The 19,512-nt window shown below is 33.1% G+C and overlaps 2 protein-coding genes across 2 annotated transcripts in view; both read left to right on the forward strand.

The window, feature by feature from the left end:
* Window positions 1-1,941: 1,941 nt before the first annotated feature.
* LOTGIDRAFT_126986 (hypothetical protein) lies at window positions 1,942-4,531 on the forward strand (the record flags this gene model as incomplete). Its single annotated transcript, XM_009063242.1, has 5 exons — window positions 1,942-1,980; window positions 2,707-2,900; window positions 3,378-3,586; window positions 4,027-4,143; window positions 4,389-4,531. Coding segments are annotated over 5 exons (702 nt in total), but the record flags the coding sequence as incomplete, so codon positions are not given.
* A 4,535-nt stretch (window positions 4,532-9,066) lies between these two features.
* Window positions 9,067-19,512, forward strand: part of LOTGIDRAFT_234877 (hypothetical protein) — a gene marked incomplete at its 5' end in the record, with an annotated part of 13,242 nt that continues 2,796 nt past the window's right edge. The window contains 12 exons of the mRNA XM_009063243.1: window positions 9,067-9,070; window positions 11,748-12,092; window positions 12,643-12,707; window positions 13,210-13,363; window positions 13,723-13,794; window positions 14,492-14,674; window positions 16,480-16,746; window positions 17,441-17,533; window positions 17,820-17,911; window positions 18,298-18,337; window positions 18,657-18,682; window positions 18,846-18,938. Of these exons, the coding sequence (XP_009061491.1) occupies window positions 9,067-9,070; window positions 11,748-12,092; window positions 12,643-12,707; window positions 13,210-13,363; window positions 13,723-13,794; window positions 14,492-14,674; window positions 16,480-16,746; window positions 17,441-17,533; window positions 17,820-17,911; window positions 18,298-18,337; window positions 18,657-18,682; window positions 18,846-18,938 (1,434 nt within the window). The remainder of the gene's footprint in view (window positions 9,071-11,747; window positions 12,093-12,642; window positions 12,708-13,209; window positions 13,364-13,722; window positions 13,795-14,491; window positions 14,675-16,479; window positions 16,747-17,440; window positions 17,534-17,819; window positions 17,912-18,297; window positions 18,338-18,656; window positions 18,683-18,845; window positions 18,939-19,512) is intronic.

The raw sequence follows: 19,512 nt of genomic DNA on the forward strand, positions 1-19,512 counted from the left end.
ACAGGCACTTGAACTAATTATAATATCACATACACTTGTACTAATTATAATATCACCTGACACTTGAACTGGTTATAATATCACATACACTTGAACTAATAATATCACATACACTTGAACTAATTGTAATATCGCTTTCACTTGAACTGGTTATAATATAACCTACACTTGAACTGCTTTCAATATCATATACAATGGAACTTAATATAATATCACATACACTTTTAACTGCTTTCAATACCATATACAATGGAACTTAATATAATATCACATACACTTTAAATGATTACAATGTCACATACAATGGAACTTAATATAATTTCACATACACTTTAACTGATTGCAATATCATCAACGGTCATTGCTATTGAATTCAATTCGAATGTATTCAATTCATTGTGTGACTGGGGCAACAAACACCATGGGTGATCTAGCAGGCAATTGTCAGACCGGGAGTTACAAAGCCATGTAAAAAGGAGGAAGCTATTCAGACTATGAGCATTTAACTCAAACCCTTTTGTGCAGAGACAGGTCGGCGCCGTAAGAACCTTCCGTCTGTTTTGTCGACATCCTACACGAGGCCCCATCATAACTGATGTCAATCTATATGTTATAGGAACCATACTATAAAGACTTTTGCAGTTGGGCGTTTCCTTCTTGCTTTCAAACATCATTATTTGGAATATGTTGTCCTGTACTATCTTCCTCTTAGTTTGTAATGGAATACCTTCATGTAGTCCCTTCATGTACAAGAAAATCAAAAATGTACATTTATGAACAGGTTGCATCCGACATGCACGAAAATGAAATGAATTGAAATGCAGTTATACGTTCTACTTTACGATGAAGCTTATCCCACGCGATCTTAAAACGTTACGTTCTGTGATCACAATAACAAAAGATAACAAAACTGAAAGAAACACCAGATCCCTTTAGGGACAATGCCCCCGACTTGATTTTAACCTTATGGTTAGCAATTATGCAATCTAGTTACATAAGGGTTGATTAAATAACACTGGCCCGCATTATGGATACAGTTCAATTGGAAGTAAGGTCGTGATAATAGGCAATTGAATGATGGTGGTAATTTGAAATGATTACAAGCTAGTTAACCTTCGCTATAGGATGGTCGTGTTTTTGTTTGACATTACCGTTTGGAGTTTACTTCTACTTATATTAATCGTGTGCGTTTCTTTTTTCATTCAAATGAGGTAAGTGTACTGATTTGAGGCAACACTAGTGCAAAATAAACAGCTTCATAAGGTATTTTCTATGAAGTATGTCTCCTGTAACAGTAGCTTGTGAAAAAGCTCAAGGGCGTGATCATTGTGAGAAGGGTATGTTTCTCAAATTTGCAAATCATCTCAATGTGAAAAAGTGAACTTCTGAGGCCAATTTTTTGAAAGCATGTTGGTGAAAAATATGCATTTAGCCTTATCAGATACAGACCTTTACGTCAGAGGTTAAACTAACAAACATTGATGACTATTCGCACACAATGATGCAAATCTATTATGAGGGAAATTTGATTAGGTTTGAGTTATTTTCAGAATTGATTTTGTTTTGTTTTCTTCAAATAGTTCAATTTTAAGGTCTTGGAAGTATGCGGATATAAATGAATGATTCGGGATTGCTGTTGCCATGTTGGATTTTACTTAGTTTAAGAATCCATATTCGATATGAAAATATTGTTTCACAAGATTCCACTATAATTGCATATCTGTTCTGTTAACGGTGCGGTATGTGCGTCGCCATAGATAAGTATTCATGTATCTATATATTGTAATTAATTCCTTTTTTCTGTTGTGATATAGATTGATACCGTTTTACCCTTCCAGGAAGTCGAAGAGAAGAAGTAAAATAAAGCCAAAGGATGTGGTAGTCTTGTATCAGGTCGGAAGAGGAGTTGAAGCACCAAGTCCTTCCCCGTTTCCCCTCAAATTGGAAACTTTTTTGAGAATGCACAAAATTCCATATACGGTAGGTCATGTGCAATATCAAATCAAAAATCAAAAACTGTAACAAAGGACTCTGCTTGTTTACTTTATTTTTTAGAAAAATGCAAGCTATTCGTATGTTCAGCACCTAAGGTTGAAAATCGACTACCAGAAGGAATCTACAGTGTTTAATAATTTTGTTGAAATTTTGCATGTATGCTGGTATTTTGAGCTTCCCACAATTCTGTGGGCTGTACTCGCACACAAAGCGATTCAACGATATTATTTCAGAATAATTCGTACAATGCCTTTTCAGAACAATTTTTATATTAGAGATCAGAACGATTCTTATAATACTATTTCAGAACGATTCTTATAATACTATTTCAGAACGATTTTTATATTAGATCAAAACGATTCTTATAATACTATTTCAGAACGATTTTTATATTAGAGATCAGAACGATTCTTATAATACTATTTCAGAACGATTTTTATATTAGATCAAAACGATTCTTATAATACTATTTCAGAACGATTTTTATATTAGAGATCAGAACGATTCTTATAATACTATTTCAGAACGATTTTTATATTAGATCAAAACGATTCTTATAATACTATTTCAGAACGATTTTTATATTAGAGATCAGAACGATTCTTATAATACTATTTCAGAACGATTTTTATATTAGATCAAAACGATTCTTATAATACTATTTCAGAACGTTTCTTATATTTTTTCAGAACGATTTTTATATTATTTCAGAACGATCATACCAGTAAGTTTTCCAGTAAAGGTAAAACACCATGGATACAATATAATGGTGTCTCTGTAGCCGATTCTCAACTTTCCATCAATTTCTTACGAAAAACATTCAATCTGGAAGATGAAGATCTCACGCCAGTTGAAGAAGCCACTGGTAGAGCTTTTCAGAAGATGACAGAGGAAAACTTGTATTGGTAAGTTCTCCACCAGCTATTTCGAATAAAGCTGATATAACCGTTTATCATTGTTCAGCTATTTGAAATACATAACAGTTCAATGCCTTCTTCAAAATACCCTTTCTTTTCATATCAATGCTTACTATTTTTTGGGCTACATTCTACTTTTGAGATTCAGACTCAGCCAGTTATTGATGTAATAGCTATCACAAGGCAAGGCCTTAGCTTTGGAGATCGACCCCACTTAATTCGATTGATCTGGGTTTTATTTATCAACAAAGGAAATATAACACTTAATTGACTTTGAGGAACTCTCAGTTGTAAACGCTCGCGGTTGTGTTACTGAATGTAAAGGTTGTAGGATTGATATTGTGTGTTGGAACAAAGGATATCAACAGGTTCGTACAATTTAGTGAGCCTAAATGATAATTGAAATAAAGCGCATTATATACATTTTCCGATTACATGTATTAAAATACCACGTTTGTATTGCAGGACGATGTGCCATTCGTTATTTATAGAAAACCAAAGTCGTGTTGGTGAAGTGCTACCATTATATACTGGTATTAAACTAAAGATATTGATATTCATATTATCACGAGTATTACGATTAGAGATGTGGGGTCATGGTATTGGTCGACATTCTAGTAAAGATATCGAACAGATTGGTTCTGAAGATCTTCTAGCTTTGTCAACTTTTCTAGGTGAATTTAAAACACTTTGCTTCTCAACTTTTCCAGTTAATGAAAGTAGATCTAAATAAACAGCTGATCAACGGGGATCTATCAGCTGATGAAAGTAGGTCTTTAAAAACAGCTGATTAAAGTAGCTCTATACCAAACAGCTCATGATAGTAGGTCTGTAAAAACAGCTGATTAAAGTAGGCATATAACAAAGACTGCTGTAAAGTATCATGGGTGGTTGAAATTCAGCTACATCAGCTGGTAATGCTGATATTTTCATTTATCATATATTTCTTAATGAATTGACCAATAATTAGAATTTAAAACCATTTGGAAATGAACATCGACAGTCACCCTGTTTCTGAAACGATTTTCCTAGATTGCTGCACTAGAAGAAGTGTGGTTATATCAAAAAATCACATCACCAAGAGTGATTATTTACCCTCAAATTATGTATTTAGGTGAAAAGAAGTATTTTCTGGGTGAGGAACCACGGGAAGTAGATTGTGCTATTTTTGGAATGTTGGTTCAGATAGCTTATCATATGCCTGGTACACCACACGAACGCCTTATACACGGTAATCAACTTATATTTTTCATTCAAATTTTAACAGCAATTTTGTTATCATTTCAAGCCTCATATCCAATCCAGCCTATCAAACATCGGATTTTATATGCGAAATGTGTCAATGAGCTTTTAGTACAGGTTTTCGCTTCAGAATATTCCAGTTTTATTTCTCGCTACTCTTTAGTGATTTTGTTTACTTTTTTTATGCGCTTGAAGTCCTTATATTATTGTATGCTATCTTTTTTGATTTTGCAGACAAATACAGAAACTTGTTGGAATATTGTGAACGAATAAAGGCAAAGTACTGGCCAGATTGGGAAGATCGATGTTTTAATGCCGATAATGTTACAGACGACATGGGACATATCTATCATAAGCCAAATGGAATGGCTTCTTGAACGGTGTAAAAGTCACACTTGAACGCTTTTGAGGGACGTATGTTAGTCCATGGCGTTTGTGGTCGGTCATGCAGACTTGCATGTTAATGGAATGCTTGTGATTTGGTGTCGTTTTTTTTGGGGGGGGGGGGTGGGGGGGAATGGTTATGTCACTATATCAAAGATATCAGGGGCGGCATCTGTAAAATTTGAAATAGTAAGCAGTATCATCTCATTGAAATACCAATCTAGATATTTTGTTGTGATGCATCGTATACATCTCTAATTACAGACAGGCACATGCCTGGGGACGACGGGGGAAACATGTCGAAACGTTGCATAAAACTTTAACTAGTGATTGTTGTTCCATAAAGCTGTGTCTATATATCGTACTCACAATTCCTAAATGCCATTCAAAGACTTTGTTTTAACATTGTAACATTATTTTTGTTTTATGTTATGAACTTCATTTTTTAAAATCTTTTTAACTTTAATTTACTCTGATGTATATCTATATTACATATAGATATATCAAAATAAAACCAAGCAAATCGGTGAAAATTGCTGTATAACTCTACTTTTTTTAAGGTGTTTAGAAACGACGTTTGAAAAACTCTCAGAATATCCTTAATCTTGTGGCATTTTAAACTGCGTTCTAAAAGCTCCAGGCAATAACCAAGGTCCACGATAAAAATCCCACAGTTGAAAATCAGAAGAAGCAACGCTAATAACTCTATGCTGGCAAAAACAGTTCTTGATGCATGGAATTGTCATTGGCATTACAAACAAGTTCGATTAGAAGCGAAATATATGACAATATACGACCATTTAATTTTTAGTGCTTAAAAGAAAAGGCAAAATGTTGTTGATAACACCCCTTAACTAGTTACTATTATACCTTTTTCTATTGAAACCATCACATAATTAGACGCTTGTTTCCACAAAATGATACTTTAAACAAATTAAATTAACGTTTTTCCTCCAAAAGACGCGTGACATACAATAAATTAACTATTGACATAGAAGACATAACTTAGTAACTATACTAGGTCACTTGAAATTATAATGACGACAGTTTTTAAAAATAAGTCGAGGTAAAGGTTTTGTTTACTACGCCGAATATTTTACCAGCGTACATCACACGCACACACTGGATTTTATGACTATTGTATGTGCGAGATAAAGGCTATAAAAGTCTGTTGTGATCGAGAATTTATCGATTTTCATCAGTTTATGGTTTCTGTTCTCGGCCTGCAAGATATTCGATCAATAATCTACCAGTCATAGCTGATGACGTAATTACAGTGCCAGAATCCGGTATACTAGGACTAATATTTATGTTATATTTTCTTATATAAAAGGTGAGTATATAAGTAATATTTATAAGTTATTTTATTGATATACTGACCACAATATTAACCTGTATCTACTCATCTACTGACCTAAATAACAATGTATCTAGATTTATTGATTGAGTATATAGCTCACCGTTAGAACGACCAGCCGGCTACTTGTAATTTAATTTCGCTATGTCAGCTTGAATAACGCCAATATATATTCTACGTAGTTAAGTTGGCTTTGAACAGTTTTACATCTACCCTGGCCCCCATGCACCCCCTCTCACCAGACAAAAAACTGTTATTCCAGATATTCATTTGTAATGTCCGTCCTTTTAAGATCTGTATAACCTAATTGACATTCCATGATAGGTCATCGTGATACCGGTACCTTCGAAGGTATGTCTCACAGATGCCTTCCTAAACCGCAGTACCGGAGTAAGTTCATCCCTTTCTCTCCAACCAAATGGCCCAGTACTTGCTCTGGAAAAAGGTCGAGATAGCACCTAAGAAAGGCCAACCCATTTCCCTCTGTCAGTGAAGCAGTTCAGAGGGACTGGCACGATATTATTTTGTAGGAGACTCTGTGTGCAACAGGTTGTGCATGTTAAGAATCTTTTGACAGCTGGAGAACGAACAAGTGTATGCTAATGTGACTGTACTGGTTAGAATTTATCATTTATCAATGGTTCTACCAAGCCTCATTAGCCTGAGCTAAAAAGAAGGAACGATGTTCACTGAAAATGAGTTTTTACTTTATACATGGAAGAATATAGTTGACCGTTTAAAAGATGCCCGTTAATTCTAGACTTTCAAATATCTTTTGTGTAGCAAAGCTTAATCTCTCTAAATATCACGTTTATTACTAATATTAAGTTATGAAAAATTAATACATTGCTATGGCAAGGACAGACATATAACCCAATTATTTCCTTTACTGACGTTCGTTGACCAAATTTTACTGGCAATTCCGGGGCATCCGGAAGTCTATCCAGAGCTAGTGTACCTTCATCTTCACAACAATTTGTACAAAACAAATTGGCCAGCAATGGTCGCGAATAAGAAATTTGAATCGATAATGTTTTTTATGTTGGTCATTGTTGAGTCACAGATGGCAATTGTTGCACATTTTCTAATGAGCTGGTAGATCATATGAACATTGACAAGTGCAGAAACCACGTGCTGCCACAATACAAAAATAATTGTGCTAATCAAAGATCTCTCTCTATCGTTTATCGAAGAATTAAAAAAATAGGATAAATGGAAAATATCAGCTGAGGAACGAAGGTACCATAGGATACCCCTTTGTGGGGTAGAGGGGGAGATTTTTACAAATTTAAATATGCTTCAGAAATCATGTCCTTAGAAGCAATCTTTTCATCCTCAAACCTCAAATTTTTAAGTTTGTCCAGAAAAAAGGGGGATTCCTTTAAAAAGAGGAAGTGTGGGATCCGCGAACGGTTACAAAAAACACGACTGTTAAATATTACTTTAACAACAAAATAAAATAGTTTCTTTTCTGTTAGAATTTTTGGACTATTCTCGATTAATTTAGTATAATATCATAATGACAGGACTCGCTATGCAGAACGAACTAAACAATTAAAGGCGTGGTGCAACCAAACTACATTTTGATAGGTCGACCTTTCAATTATACTTGTAGATGCTATTGCTTACCCTGCTTAGACTTACAAACGCCATAACACCATGATTTCAGACCTTTTGGACTCGTCATGACCCATTTCTAAATGAATCCCTCGCACACCAACAGAAAAGTGTATAACTTCGGCTTTAAGTTCGCACACCAGACAGAAATGTCAGAAAACACTACTGAAATCATAAAAAGGTTGCAAATTGTCCAAGAGGTCTCTGAGGTACTCCTTGTGGTGTTCCATGGATATAAAGGCTATAATGCCACGATTTCCAACCGGGAATATTAGTGTACCTCAAGGTTACCAATGTACACCATAGGGGTACCAGACAGTATTGAAACATCAGTGATATTTAACGAAGGAGCTGAAATTTAAGAAAACGTTTACTTAGTTGTTCGGACGAGACGATTAAAACGAAATCCCGTGTGCAACAACACAATCTATCTGTTTTAAATCACTCGGAAGTTAAATACACACTGATTCATATATCTGAAGGCCAAAACCAAATAAACACTGATCTATAACAAAATAAATCCGGAAAAGCAGTACCATGTGGTCGGCCTGAGCAGTTGGAATCAGTGATCTTCCAGCTGCTAGTGGTAGGTTAATATGTACATGTGAATATTTCACTTTGACAGATCCGATAAGAGGTTGCTGTTCGGAATATATTTTAACAAAAAGTAGCTTTTCGTGTGTATCTTGGATGAGGTCAACTAAATTGATTAAAAGTTATTGCCCTTGACTTATTTAAAAAATATAACAGTAAGTAATTGAAACTGAATAGTTTTGATTGGATTTGATGAGACAAATTAATGTGAATGTGCAAGATCTCTGATTAGTTACATGTATTACTCAATAATTGAGATGGAGATGTAATGATATAATATTTTCATCGAATGATCCTCATTAGTGGTTTCTTTCGAGTAATTACATGCAAATTGGAATATCAGCTTCAAAGTTGTAATGATGACTATACGGTGTTGATAGAAATACGATACAGATCACACATCATTGCACCATTTTAATATTTGTTTTATTAAATTGGGCAGTTTTGGGGTAAAGACTTCGGGTATTTCCTTTTTAAAGTTGCTCTGGGGGACGAATGGTTATTTCGAAGTTAGGCCAGAAAACTTCTCCTTAGTTATCTACACAAAATCATTCTAAGACTATCATTACTGTTGTGCAGCCGATTTTAATCACTGTAAAAAAATTTAGAAATAGAAATTATCTAAAAATTAAATTTACTCAAGTAATCAGAATGCATAATACATGTATGATAAAATGCCCCTCTCCGCCGCTTCTAAAGAAATTAACCCCGTTTCGGTGGACGGAACACACCTGCTCGGTTCTTTAGGTTAGTGGATGCCAGAATAGAGGCTAATATGATAACACACGGTTGCTTTATATCGCTATCATTATACAGTACATTATACCCTTCTCAGTACACTGCACACCATGGGGTTGGTTATTGATAGACGTTAGGGTACAGACTAGGCGTCCGTACATGCTTATTTCGTTATTTTGAAGGATTTATTTTTGCAATTAGAGTGACTTATTTATTAACAACATGGGTAAGTAGTATAATATATGAAAAATTGATTATTTTTGCGGTATTTTAGCCAACCAAACTATGGCAAAGGTATGACCCAAATACCGAATACATGATAAGGATAAACGTATGTTTACATTTTTTTGTATTAAAAATCTTCCTGTTATGTTCTTGCACGCTCTGGAATGACTGAGGCAAAGCTTTAGTCTTTGTCTTATCATTTGAAATATTTCATTTTCGTCTATTTATATACAACAATGATTGTAATACATTTAAAAACAATGTAGCAAATTGAGAGACTGTTTCTGATGTATTCAAGATGGCGGAGGGTCAAATGTGGTTTATCAACATGACGTTATTTACTACTATTTTGTGTATGACTACTCATGCGTCTTTTCAAAGAAGATCTATTACGTACTTTAACCCGGCTTATAGATTGCAATTGCTCTTATACGTAATATTATTCGTAAGAGAAACCCTGGTTTCGTTTCCAAAAATTTTTCTAAACAAAGGGAAATAACTCAGTGATGAGTAATTTCTTAATTTAATTTTTACTCAGTACTACAGCTGTAAATATATTTGTAGTGACATCAAAATGTATCTATTAAAACCCTCAAAAATAAGTTTTGTATTTGACCTTTTGTGCCTTATTAGGCCCGAAAATGTTAATCATGTAGTACGGTATGCAATGAGGGAAACAGTAGCTACTCTTCTCATATGATGAGATAGTCATGTTACTAGCCTACATTTAGAATTTTCCTGGGGCATAGTTGAACTGTCTGAAAAACCTCATATGTTATTCCACTTGGAAATAAATGCATTGGTTTGCCTGATATTGCACCGACAACTTATGGTAAACATATTTATATGGTAGAGCTTAAACACCATGATACACCATTTACGGAGGATAACCATATCTTGGTCTCAGAAAAGGTCATTGTTCAGCGGAGCTCACCAGTTATAGTTTTCACAGCTTACCATCAAATTTTAGCCTTCTTAACCATGCGTACAGTATCCTTAATTATCTGTGTTTAAAAATTACATTGACGAATCATCTTTTCTAAACTCAGCCATGTTGGTAGGACTGTTTAAGACTGGATAGTCAAAAAGTATCCCTACATGGTATTTCCTATTATTAGAGACCTTATTAACAAGACGTATTTAGGTATCCTCATTTCCAGGCAGTTGATTAACTAGTGAAAGACAATAACAAAGAGTGAAATTCCTAATTTGAAGTATTAATTTAGAGATTTTCAGCAGATAAAGTACCTCTGAAGTATATTTACATATATTCACCACTCAATCAACCCCCAAAAATGGTGAACTTTGACCTTTAAGACCCTCCTACCGAGGCATGTTTTTTTCCAAACTTTCAGAATGATATGATTATTATAAATAAAAGAATATGGCCTACTTTAAAGTTTGTTCAAGATTATAATTGAGTAAATATTATTTAGAATGATATATAAATATCAGTTGGTGTTAAATAGATTAAATTTCACTATTTACTTTCAAATTCTTTTTACTTGAAAATGAGGGGATATATGGTGCTCACTTCGTCCATACCAGGCTCCCTTTGAGGGTAAAGAAAGGGGATTCTATATACAATTATAAAGTATTTATAAAGTCTTTAAATGACATTAAGAAGTAGATAGAACATTAAGTAAGTAGGAACACTATTATGGATATACTACTCCTTTCATGATAAAGATTCCTGTATGGGAATGGAAATGTTGCTAAAATTAAAGAAAGGAGTAGTATATTCATTTTGTTCCTATTTATTTAATATTAACATAGTGTTTGTGATATTTCAATGAAATTCCATTAAAAGCATGTCTAAGTTCTGTTGAATATTGTTCAGTTAGTATATTTCAAATATAAAAATAAGAAGTGAATATTATCTGGTGGTACCAATTCATCATAATCATCTGAAAGGGACTGGATAAGGTAACTCTTTATTACCGTTTCAGGAATTCTTGTATAATATTTATAAGGCTGACAATCACTAAAAAAAATACAAACTTACAACAAAAACAATATACATGATTGGAACATAACAATTTACAATACAGTACAATGCAATTGGGACTTAAAAAAAAAGTATATATGGCAGATTTCTTTGGTGCTTGTTTGATATATTAATAGAATATGGAATAAAGAATTTTATCTCTATTTGTACTGATTTTGGTATATAGATACTGTTGTCCCAAATGCAGTGGTTTGAATTCTGAGTTTAAAAAATGGTTCAGATTGTCAACTAAATAATGAGACAGTAATAACTTTTAAAAAGTTTAGACCTCAAAGCTAGAACTAAATATGCTTATTTGAACCCTTAACACCCCTAAAACAATGGACATTCAAAACAGTGTAAATTTTATAATTTGTATTCAAACTAATCATAATAATCACACATAATAATGTAACTATAATCATGAAGCTGTAATAAGATGCTCAGTGGGAAGACTGTTACTGTTTTCCTTGGAATCACTTAATAACTGGAAACAATTATATGGATAGCAATTACTTTATTAAAGCTTGCATGATTCATACCTCAGTTACTAAATGCCACTCAAGGAAGGATTCATATAATATCCTCCCCCAAAAAAAATCTCCTACAACAGTTGTCCCTATGTTGGGAACCAGGGAGTTAAAATATTTCAAATATAGAAATAAGGAGGGAATATTTCGCTATATTTTAGGTCAGAAGAATGGTAGACACAGTAACGGCCATCTAAATGGTGAAGATGTTGATGGTAATTTAGAACAACCCACACAAGCAGAACCAGTTCAGGAAACCTTTTCAGCAACAGAAACTCCCCAACAGCACAGCACATCTTCTAAACCCATTCCAAAGAAAAAATCCAAACACAAAGAAGAAACCATGAAGAAAAGTCCAAGAGCATCCTCTAAAGAAAAGAGTGTGGAGATTGAGAATCCTGTCACACCAACAATTATTGGTGAACGTAAAAGCCAACCCCATGCCACATCAACTCCAGTGACAAATGGTGTTTATGTTACAGAGAGTACACCATCTAACTTATCTGGTTGGTTTTCATCCTTCAATATCTTCTTGTGGCCATTTTCAAATTGTATACCATCTGTTTCTATCTGATGCAATCCTGTATACAGTTGGGCTTGGCTTTTAATAATTTTTGTACATTATTTTAGTTGTAATTTCCAGAGTGTTCTTGAAAATTTATATTTTTATCTTCAGCTAACATATCTTCCTTAAAACTCAAATTTGTTGAAAATTTAGGAACCAATATAATACTCGAATTTGTTGCATTGTGAATCTGATTTTCAAAATATTTTCACCATAACATTCAGTTTCAACTCCCTTCTTTTAGACTTAAAAAACCTATATTTCAAATCAAAATATACTTAGTAGATCTGTTCATATTCCCATTTTAAGCAATACATGTGTCCTTACTAGTGATCAAAAAAGAAATTTGCAAACAACCGATACAAGAAAAAAAACTTAGCTAGTTTCCAGACAGGCTATTGGAAGACATAGACAAGTTATAAATAAAATAAGAGACAGGAACACCCTATACCATGTTTTATATTCTAAAGAGTTTATTAATTGAATTATAGGTATTGATTCTGGATCAGGTACTGAAGATGAAACAGATGATGAAGATTACAATGCAGAACAACAGGTTAGATAGTTTTACTGAATAACTAAAACATCTTTAGGGGATGCAGGTGTCTCAATATATGCTTTACCAGCTGATAGAGCATTATTTATATAACTTTTTGGAATAAGCATCTGAAGCCCTCCTGCAATTGAGCAACAAACATACCATGCCAATTTGGACTGTCAGGACTTCCAGGGCATAAATAACATTGCCCAATGCAGTTATAACCATTGGTACCATTATAAATGTTGATACTGCAGTCAGAACACTTTGAACAGTGTTTATGATTGATGAGCATAAATTATCAGGCAGTCAAAAAGCAAAATTTGACTGAACATGATTATAAGAAAAATTTTTAAAGCAGAGGGTAGTTATGCACCAAAATCTCAAAAAACAAAACATGAAGACCTGCATTTAATTAGACCATGCCAATTGGTATAGAATGTGAAATTGGCTTAATATATTAACAATATTAACTATGTGGAATTGACAATTCAATAGCAATTTTTTAATTTACTTACAGGATAATAAATCTCTAGATAGAAAGCCAGAAATTAATTTCGGAAGATTTTATAATAAAAGTTATCTAAAAGATAATGAAGATAAAGGTTACTTAAAAAGATCTTCACAAAATCTGATAGAAAAAAAATCTACTATTCCGTCTTTTATAAAACCAGGTAAGTTATTCCCCTGGAAACCAGACAAAAGGTACCCCTGTCACTCTTAAAGAAATTTCATTGTCCTGCTCAGAGGATATTAAAGTCTTTATTGTATTACTTTTTCCAAATCAAGGAATTTGGGCACATATAACAAAAAATGGAATATACCAGGTATAATATAATATAACACACTTGTTCTTTAATAACAAAGATCTGCGCTTTTACGAGCTTTCGAACAGTACCTAAAAGTCAAAATGACCAAATATGGCATATACAAGGATTCAAGCGGTCACCCGCTATGTTCTGATGTGTTTTCTGTTATATAAGTTCTCTCTGCTTCTCTATTACATTTAATTTCTTTGCGGAATTTGTTTCAGCAAATTTTTCCTATAGTCAAGATAAGCCTGAATTTTTAAAAACTAAGAAAGGAAGTGGAATGATGGCTTTAGGTAAGAATGTTTCTCAATTTGAAGCTGTAGTTTAATTGAGATTTACTGATAGTGTGATGTATGTCTTTGTAACATTAGCAATAGCTGCCAATAATGAGTTTGGGAGCAATTCCATTTTCCTCTGTACTGATAATCCTGCACTAAATATCACACAAGTCACTGTACTGATAATCCTGCACTAAATATCACACAAGTCACTGTACTTTGCCTAATTGCACTTTAGTACATCTTCATGGAGTTTGGGCTGTTAAAGTGAAATCATTTTTGGGAAGCCAATTTTCATTGATTTCTTTGGTCAGACAAAATTACAGAATTTATAGGGGATGTGGTTTTAATAATGAATATACCATGAACAAAACATGAGTTCAAACCCAATAACAAAATATTGGTAGTAATCCACAGTCTTGTCCATGAATTATGGTATATGGTTTAAATGGCTATGAGTATACCAGGAACATGAGTTCACACTCTATAACTATAACAAAATATTGGTAGTAATCCCCAGTCTTGTCCATATATTAGGGTTCGGGTTTAAATGGCTATGAGTATACCAGGAGCTCAGTTCAGTTCAGACTCTTAAAACAAAATTTTTGGTAGTAATCCCCAGTACCATATATTTATTGATAAAGGTTTGTGGTAAAGATATGAGTTCAAACTTTTTGGTTGTGATCTTGATTGGGCTCTGTGTAATTTTCAGCATCTACTAAGAGAGTTGTTAAAGTACATCATAAACCTACAGCTTGTGATTTAAAGAATGAAGAAGCTGTTAAATTAAGTATGTATCCTGCTGGTAAACCTCGAGAAGCTAATGAACCAGAGAAAATAGAAAGAGATGACTGGCCTGGTCCTGCTTCACCTGCTGCATTATTACCAGAAATATGTAGGTTCTTTAGCATCATGTTGTATCAATAAACCAAGCACCAACGATCCGAACTGCAAATTGAAACCCAAAATCTATAACATTTCAGCTAATGAACTTTCCCTATTAAATAGTATCATTCCCACTGATTATAGCAAAATGATTTTTTGCCAATTGGACATTTTTTAACTACCTGTGATATCTGATCTCAAATTCTCAAAAAGGCCAATTATTTATACTTTGACTTAATAGAAGTAACAATTAATGCCAGTTATATTAACAGCAGTTCCTAACACTAGATCAGACCATTTTGAAAAGTAAACAATCTAATTTCTTGCCATTTGTAATATGCTAAAACCTAAAACAGTAGCTAAGCTCCTAACTGTGATTGTAATGTATGGACTTCATTATACAACTACACTTGATTGACAGCTATAGTCTCATTTGTGTCGATTGTGACTTCAAGGGAGGTAACTTTGTAGAAAAACAATAAAAAATACAAAATTGAGGCCAGACACACTTCAAGGGAGATAATTAGGTGAAATTTTACTAATTTATAATTGAAAATTAATATTTTCAATTGAAATATTCTTGTAAAATTGTAATTTTCTTGATGGAAGTCAAAAATTCATATAATAGGTTATTTTATAAGAATTGACAATGTTTTTATAAAATATAGGTCAGTATTATCTTGCTTAGATTAAGGGAGATAACAATGTTTCAATTTGTAAATGTAAACAAATGAGTACCATTTGGCCTCTTTAGACTAAGGATATTTAAATAAACACTTATAATAGCTTATTAACAGATTATTAAAGCACCTATGAGCATATGTTAATAAGTCTTAAGGGGGTCTGGGTCTGGAATATTTTAAGAAAAAGACCACCATTTCAGTTGATCTAAGACACTCCCACCTTTGGCTTCAACACTGATAAGGTTAAGAACAGTAGATTATTCAGCTTGATCTGATTTGACTCATTAGCTCAACAACATTAAGACATTAAACTTGATTTGATTTGTTCCAGTAACTCAATATTCCAAATAGGCTATTTAGCTTCATTTGACTTCTCATTAGCTCAGCAACTGTAATAGAACAGTATGATATTAGGCTTGATTTGACTGATTAGCTCAACAAGGTATAGACCATTATGAAATTTAGCTTCATTTGACTTCTCATTAGCTCAACAACTGTTATAGAACAGTATGATATTAGGCTTGATTTGACTCATTAGCTCAACAAGGTATAGAACAGTAGGACATTAAACTTGATTTGATTTGTCCCATTAGCTCAATAGTTCAAAAAGGACATTTAGCTTCATTTGACTTCTCATTAGCTCAACATTTTGATTTGATTTCGACTCCTTGTTAGCTCAATAAGTTAGGTTTTAAGCTTGATTTAAATTGATTTCTCATTAGCTCAGTGGGATATTTGACTCCTCATTAGCTCAACAAGGTATAGAACATTTGACTTCTCATTAGCTCAACAATTTGATTTGATTTTGACTCCTTATCAGCTCAATAAGGTGTATAGGATTTTAAGCTTGATTTAATTTGACTTCTCAATAGCCCAGTAAGACATTTAGCTTTGACTTCTCATTAGCTAGGTTGTTTATCAACAAGGTATAGAACATTTGACTTCTCATTAGCTCAACAATTTGATTTGATTTTGACTCCTTATCAGCTCAATAAGGTATATAGGATTTTAAGCTTGATTTAATTTGACTTCTCAATAGCCCAGTAAGACATTTAGCTTTTACTTCTCATTAGCTCGGTTGTTTATCAACAAGGTATAGAACAGGTTACTAAGCTCGATATTTCTTTGACAGTACGTGAAAGAAGAAGAAGTCGCGGAGAAGAAGATGAGGAAGATGAAGAAGGCCTATTAGTGATCAATGATCCCAAAATTAAAAGAGAATTAGAAGAAATGACCAAATTAAAAGATAAATCTGGAATAGGTTCTGTTATTTATAAGGAACTTGAAGAAAGAAAAGCATTACCAGTACAGCCATTAAACCCGTGGAAGTCATCCCGAGTACCAAGTGCCAAGTATGAACCTAGATATTGTACCCGATATCAATCTCCTATGTTTGCTTGTAAGTAAAAAAATTATTTACATGGTAAGAGAAAACCTGTCGTATTCGAATAAGCCATGATTCATAAAGGGTTTAAAGCCATAGTATATAAACCACAGAGAATTGTAGCTCCGTTGTGTCATCCTGATTTCAAGTCTGGCATCTTTGGTTGCTGTGAATCAAGACAAAGTATTCGAACAAGCCAATACAGTTGATCAATCATGATATTATGTCCACAATGTTATCCTAAGGGTTCGTGAGTAAGACTCAGGTTCAGAGTTAGATCCTTGTATTATTCAAGATAGTATCTTAACATTTTTAGACCATGTTTTCTCTGTGATGTGATGCAGGTCTGCGGAGTTGACAGTCATGGAAAAGCGTTTTGTCCAAAAGGACAATAAATTGAGGCTCCAAGTGTTACTCAGAATGGTTAGGATTGCTATAGTTAAAAAATATAAAAAGGGAATAGAATTGGCCTCTTGCATGGTGTAAAAAAGGAGACATACAACTCATTTCATTAATGTACCGTCATCCCAGCAAATAAAAATTATCTAAAAACCTTAGGATGATTTAAACTTTCGTTCATAACCAGAACTGATTGAAAAGTGGTTTCCAAGCCATTGTATGTAAAAAAAAACTTCAGTCAATATCTGTAGAAAAACTCATTGGCCTTGAATCCAAAATATGACACTCTGATTATTGTTCTTTATTTCAGCACCATCTAGATTTTTAGATTACACAAGAAGATCTTGGGATGATTGTGATATAAGAGGTTATAGATCTTTAACAACATTAGCTAATTTACCCAGTAAGTTTCTGTATGTTCTCTACAGCCCTATATACCAGGCTGAAACGCCACATAGGCAATATCGTTATTAGAAATTTCAGTGGAATTCTGGTTTTGGGTGTGGGGTGGTTTCTTTCTTAACATTGTGTTAAAATTAACTATCCTTTCATATACAGATTTATCATTATAAAATCATTCTTAGTTTTTCTTAGAATGTCAATAGAGCGAGTCCTTATTTATGATAATCATTTGGTTCATCTGATTTTAAAAATTAGACCATCACTGAATGTTATATGTCTCATTTCAGTACCTAAACCAGGATATGGACCTAGTTATGGTTTAACCCCTAGAGCTACCACTCTTCCATTGTCTGGTGCATATGGTGCTAGAGATGATTATGTAAGTATGATTTTAGTTTGAAGAAGTATCCTGTGCCGTCCCAGAAAAACGATCTTAGACCACTTTTAAATTGAATGAAAGCAGGCATTTCATTAAATTCTTAACATAGAGATCATTTGCCAGCTGTTCAGGGAAAGGATTCTCAATACAGAGGTTGTGTTGCTATAAATTTGAAATCAATCTAGTTAAAGCCCAGCTAAGCTCCTCCCATTCATTTATACAATAAAAAGATGAAAAGAAACTTGATATTGTTATATACACCATTATAATCCTGACTTTCTGACAAAATTTTAGGTCATTTGAATGTCTGTAATAATATTGATAAAGACATTAAATGATACTCTTTATAATAGTTATTATTATGTTGATACATATTCTATTTTTAGTATCATTTAGATTTTGAAGATAGGGACCAAGAGAGACCTGGTAAGATATATCACTTTTAACCCTTTGAATACTGAGTGAAAATCATATTTAATGTAATCAAAGTAATCAAAGATATCATAAAAAAACAATACATGTTAGAGTCAATTTTATTGGTTTATCATCTTCAGGAGCTAGAAACCATTGCGAAGAACAATTTCATCAGATCATGGATGTCAAGTGGAATATTGTCTTCAATGTCAAATTGTGGTCTAGGATGATCAAACAATACAAAAAAAATTGAAATTACTGAATAAAAAAACACTTTGAGCGTAAAATATAAGATGAATATGTAAATCATGTTTTTTTTTCTTCTTTGTAGATTTAAGCGTTCCAGATCATGCAAGGGTAAGTATAATACAACATTACCAAATAATATCCTTTGAAGATTATGAAATTTCTAGTATTTGGTTTAGGTGATGGAAATGACTTCTTTACTTTTGGACTAAATGTCCCTAAAACAAGTAATGAATTTGTATGAAATAAAAGATCCAAAAATTCTATTTTGCAGAATGAAGGAAGAGTACAAGAATTTGTTGAAGGGCCATCGATATCAGTACTTAAATTACAGAAAAGTACTTGGCATACTGAAGCTGAACCTAGGGTAAGAGTACCAACTTCTGGATGAAAACTTTTTGACAAACTTGACCTCTATACCAACCCCATTTAACATATTTCAGCTGTCTGATAAAGTAAAAAAAAAACAGCTATTTAAAAAAGAAAAAAAAAACAGCTGTCTGATAAAGTTAAAAGATAAGCTGTCTAGAAAGGAAACACAATTCAGTTGTCTGAAAAGTAAACACAATTCAGCTGTCTGATAAAGTTAAAAAAAATAAGCTGTCTAGAAAGGAAACACAAATCAGTTGTCTGATAAAGTTAATAAAATAAGCTGTCTAGAAAGGAAACACAATTCTGTTGTCAGGTAAAGTTAAAAAATAAGCTGTCTAGGAAGGAAACACAAATCAGTTGTCTGATAAAGTTAATAAAATAAGCTGTCTAGAAAGGAAACACAATTCAGTTGTCTGATAAAGTTAATAAAATAAGCTGTCTAGAAAGGAAACACAATTCAGTTGTCTGAAAAGTAAACACAAATTCAACTTCCTTGAGTGGCATTTAGTAATTGATGATATTAACACGAACACAATTATATGGATAACAATTACTTTAATAAATAACTT

The sequence above is a fragment of the Lottia gigantea genome, assembly GCF_000327385.1.
Source record: "Lottia gigantea unplaced genomic scaffold LOTGIsca_56, whole genome shotgun sequence".
In the NCBI taxonomy this organism is placed as follows: Eukaryota; Metazoa; Mollusca; class Gastropoda; family Lottiidae; genus Lottia; species Lottia gigantea.